A 5255-nucleotide genomic window follows, 5' to 3' on the forward strand; every position below is an offset into this window, starting at 1 on the left:
GTGATATCAACTACTGCGCTAATTTCAACTATGTAGTTATTCTCCCAAATTTAAGATGTGTTGAGATTAACTAATTATTACTCCCCCTTTTTTAGAGATTACAATAGGACTACATACATAGCAAAATGGGTGAATCTACACTAAAATATCTCTATACATCCGTATGTAGTTCTTACTGAAATCTTTAAAAGGATGAAGCAAACAGAATTACAGAACAAAATATACTATTACATGTTAGTTTGATTACTATGCAAGGAAGGCACAAGAACCTATAACACCAGAGCCACTAGACAGACAGATCCAGATGAGAAGATGATGCCGAAAAGGCATAGGCAATTTGCAGGGGAATCAGAATGTACAGATGTTCCAGCAAGACACAAAATATAGCCTTGGAGAGAGAAAAGAAGCCTCAAAATGAATTAGAATATATTGTAGCATTATTATTCTTTGGGACCCACAAGGGGCATCCCTCACAAGTTGCACTAGGAAAAACACAGACCAGACCTCTGGTACATACACTTCAGTAATAAGATTTAAAAAAAGCCAAAAGGGGGGAATTTTATCATCCTGATAACAAGAGCTACCACACAATTCAACAAACACTAAAGCAGTTTCTACTATACGAACAAAAACCCAAAAAAGGGGTGGGTCTATATTTGGGGGGGGGGGGGGGGGGGGGGCAGCGCCGCCGTACAACTGAACACTCTTCAGACATATATATCCCGCAATCTTACTTCACATCTCAACCAAGAAAAAACCCAGGGTTGCCAAAACCTAAACTCGCTGTAGAAATCCGAAACCACAATCTCAAACCTTACATATGCAAATACGCTTAAATGATCTTCCGAGGATATATAACTGATCTCTTTGACCAACTCCCTGGTTAGCTCTATTAACTAACCCATGCCTTTTAATCATGTGAAGTTCAAAATTTGCACCTGATGCACCTGCGGTTCTCTTCTCAACCTATTATGAATTGCTGTATGCGAAAAAGATTCCTAGGCGGCGTCATTCCTGCACAAAGCAAACAGATAAGTTAAAGCATAATTACGACTGTACAATAACCAAAGCAAAGGAAAAAAGCACAAACAAGTTGCTTCAATGGTGCCTTTTAGATCACAGCAGTGTCAAGTGTCATCCAGAACAACCAAATATTGATGTCGACAAATGCAGTATGAGTATGATGCTTGGCCTAAAATGATCCGGTGAACCCACATTAACAGTCTATGTTCTAAGAGAAAGAGCTCCTTTGAACTGTCCAAATGATATCCAGCATATAACAATCTACGTCATTTGAAACTTGAATAGTATGAGCAAGCCAAAATGGATTTACTAGACATAATGCCATGGTAATTGATGACATAAGTATTAACTGTTAAATTTGGAAAATACAATATAAATTGGTTCAGCTATCAAAAATAAGTCCTTGGACCATATTTTAGCTTTTAGCTCAAGTCATGCAGAAGCAAAGATTGGTCTATTAAAAAAACGACTTATAAATTGTCAACCAGCAATGAGACTAGATTGAAGGAAATTCAGTATGTGAAAGGGGCAATATATTCCAAAGTACCATACAAGTGTTCGATGCCTAAAGATTGGTTCTGTAACCCTAAGATCTGTAGTAATTTAAGTGCCAGATATTCAATTTTACCATGGGTAACAAAAATGTATAAACATATATAAAAGCATGGAATAGTTTCTTTTCAAGTTGGAGAAGATGGCCAAGGAATAACGGTTCGCACGATTTTCTAAATAAAAGCACTACAGTATAATTTTGACCTAAAGTGTATACTGGAGATACAACATGCATATTCACATACTAATACACCTCGTTATCGTTGAATATATTACTGGACTAATATGTTTCGTATAAGTAAATATGAGGTGCACCAATTCTTTCATATGGGGTCATGGCTGCAGTTCATGGATGACCAGTGTTTCAATGTGGATTAAATAATTTGAGGTGTAGGTTAAGTTCACAGATGGCAAATGTTTGAATGTGAAAAACACTAATCAAGTTTCTAGGACAAGACAGTATTACAGTTCACAGTAGCACAAATAAAAAGAAGGCAACAATGGATTTAGCTCTTGTTAATACTGCAAGCTTATCATACTACTTTAATACCATCTTCGTAGGTTCATGTTCAAAATGAATCTATACCATAACGTGGCAAAAGTTTTTAAATCCAATCAACTTATGTGTTCATTTCATAACAATTTGCAATATCCATCATAAACAACCATGAACCATAATATCATTTTCACGTAACAATTGGAACATGAAGAACATAGACAATTTGCAATATCCATCATATACAATCATGAATCATCAAAATCATCCTAATGTAGCGATTGGGACATGAAGTAGATAGACACTTAACAATTTTAATGGATGGTAACGACATCTTTTTAGTTCATAATGACAGTAACTTCTGTATCATGGTGCTATGGTTCAACTGATCAATGCCTGTCTAGATTTCATGGACATGAAAATGTGACAACTACATGTATGCATTATCCTGGGACAACCAAGGCCAGTGTTGGTATTTCCCATACTGAATATATTTTGTATATGAAACTTGAGCATTAACAATGGCATTTAGCACAGGGGATACAACATATTCGAAGCTACATTGTCTAAGCATTAGTACCACCAGTTCAGTGGAAAGTTTCAAAATTGAGGGTCTTTATCTGATGCTGCTAGTACATGAACTAGTAGTTAAACATTTGCAAACTGTAAAAAGAAAAGCACAAGGATAATACAATGAAGAAAAGATCTAACCTCTATCTGTTAATGCCCCATGTAACCCGCTGAGCTCTTTGCTGTAACATCTGAAGCTGCATTCCCAAGCCCATATCCAAATGGGCTGGTTCCGTCAAGCTCAGATCCAGATCTCCAAGTTGTGTCTCCATAGATGGAGCCACCGCCACCCGCTGACGAATCTCCAAAGTTCCTCCCATATCCATTGCTTGACTGGTTGAGTGAAGCATTGACGCCACCTGATCCAGTGTTCCTTCCATAAGCACCAGGACTCAGGTTGAAGTTGTTTTCAGTCGACCCATAACCAAAGTTCCCACTGCCATAGCCCGAGCCAGCGTTAGCACCCTGAGCAGGCACAGGAGGGGTTCCCCAGTTCACATTGTTATTCCCGATTCCACCAAGCCCCCCATTTGCAGATGACATGAAGGAATTAGAGTTTGCAGAGTTGGAAGAGTAATTGAGACCTGAATTACCCCAGAGATTACGAGCCAGTGAGTTGAACACTGACCCAGAATTGTCGTTGACTCCACCATAGCTAATGTTGCTATTGTATCTACCCGAATTACCACTGTAGTATGGATTGATCTGCCGTCCATACTGGACACTATTGTTGAAGTTCGAGCTACCGCCAATACCTGGGTTCATCCCTGGGTCAAAGTTCATACCAATTCCATAACCACCACCAAAAGAAGGATAACTACTACGGCCGCCTGATAGAAGCCCAAACCTTGCATCCATCCTCATTCCATAACCACCTACCGGGCTCGGACTGTAACCTTGGGTATATCCATTGAGAAAGCTATTGGCTCTGTTCATAACATAGTTGATTCCGCCAGCAGGAGAGCGCATGCTAGGTCCAGGTGATAGCTCCTTAGGAACAGCCCTCTTGACTTCAACCATCTTACCATTTAGTTCATGGAATGTCTTGAACAATGCCTTGTCCACAGCGTCTTCAGAATCGTACGTTATGAACCCAAACCCTCTAGGACGCTGTGTGTTGTGATCATACATCACAACAACATCAGTGATCGTGCCAAACTGCTCAAAATATGTCCTGAAGTCTGCCTCTGTCACGGTGGATGCAAGACCCCCAACGAAAATCTTCTTGGTGCGACTGGGCCCTGGTGATCCATGAGCACTGCCACCACTCTTGCTAAGTGCTTGCTGATCGTCTCTAGGGACAGCTTTCTTGGCCTCCACCTGACAGAACAATCCAAACATTCTGAATTTTCCAAAATGATAGTAATTACAAAAAAAAAACCTACAAAGCAATATAACAGCATGGATCTAGCACATCATCATGAACCTAGCGTACGTAAGCAAACACCGAGTCTTACCATCCGGCCGTCGATCATATGCTTCTCCATTATTACACGCTCTGCAACTGCTGGGTCGGCGAACACGATGAACCCGAAGCCCCGGGCGCGGCCCGTGGCTCGGTCGCGCATGATGACAGCCTCCACCACCTCCCCGTACTTCTCAAAGTACTCCCGGAGGCGGTCCTCGTTGGTGTCCCACGAGATGCCACCGATGAACAGCTTCCCGGCGTCGGCCTCCATCTCCGGCTCTGGCTCCTACTTCCAACCTGCAAAGAACACAAAGACAGCAGCTTTCACATCAGATCTTACGCCGACCGATCGAAACAGGCGCCATCGGATCAAGAAAACGAGCGCCGCCGCCGCCAAGATCCGATCTTTAGCGAGCCGGCGATCCGGGCGGCAGATCTAAACACGGACGACAACGCACCAGGAATGCCCGGCTCCAAGAACCAACCGAAAGCGCAGGAATTGGGCACCAAAATGGAGCAGAATTTGGCGCAGCGGGGCGGAGAGAGAGCGGTGAATTCAGGGGCAGGGCGCACCGGTTGATCCAAGGAAGGGGTCTCGAGCTGGCTGCCTAGGATCTTGGGGGAGGCATGGCAACCTCAAAGGCCATACCACGGCACCACCACCTCCTCCTCCTCTCCTTCCTTTCTTGTTGTGTGTCTCTCTCTATTCTATCTCTCTCCTTCCTTTTTATTTTTTGTTTTCCTTTTGCTATTCTCTGTCTTTTCTTTTATGTCCTGTGAGGTGTTTATATATAGATGTCATTGTAGTTTTTTATGCCCCTTTTTTCTGCCTCCCTCCCCCCCCCCTCTCTCTCTCCTCTCTCTTACTTGCATTATGTAACGTTTATGAATTATGTGCATTTATTCCATGAATATATTTCTTAAATTTTTTCTTTTAATCTAGTCAGACTATATGTATCTCAATCCTCGTGAATGGTTCAAAATAAAACTACGTACATTATTTTATTTATAAAAGTATTAATTTTAGTTTCGAATGTATCCTCCTAATTTCCTTCAATTGCCCCAAAAAAAGTCAATGTATAATCAAATTTGATTTTAGGTTTTGTAGTAACATACATTCTTCTCGTGGTAATTACTTGTCTCCTATACTATTGCCTACCCAGTTATCTTATTACCTCATTTTTCACTTGCCCACGCGATTATTAA

General features: G+C 41.4%; 1 protein-coding gene across 2 annotated transcripts; it reads right to left on the reverse strand.

Moving 5' to 3' along the window:
* Positions 1-398: 398 nt before the first annotated feature.
* LOC125551499 (RNA-binding (RRM/RBD/RNP motifs) family protein) lies at positions 399-4816 on the reverse strand. Of its 2 annotated transcripts, none has more exons than XM_048714759.2 (4): positions 4623-4816; positions 4099-4346; positions 2783-3961; positions 399-1014 (listed from the first exon to the last, which is right to left on the reverse strand). In XM_048714759.2, the coding sequence occupies exons 2-3, from the start codon at positions 4318-4320 to the stop codon at positions 2792-2794; spliced, it is 1392 nt and encodes a 463-aa protein (XP_048570716.1). In that variant the 5' UTR covers positions 4321-4346; positions 4623-4816; the 3' UTR covers positions 399-1014; positions 2783-2791. The 2 variants fall into 2 exon arrangements, with proteins under 2 accessions (XP_048570716.1, XP_048570715.1); XM_048714758.2 differs by having other exon boundaries at positions 4508-4815.
* Positions 4817-5255: the final 439 nt, after the last annotated feature.

The sequence above is a fragment of the Triticum urartu genome, chromosome 4A, assembly GCF_056163025.1.
Source record: "Triticum urartu cultivar PI428250 chromosome 4A, HENAU_Tu73, whole genome shotgun sequence".
Lineage (NCBI taxonomy): Eukaryota > Viridiplantae > Streptophyta > Magnoliopsida > Poales > Poaceae > Triticum > Triticum urartu.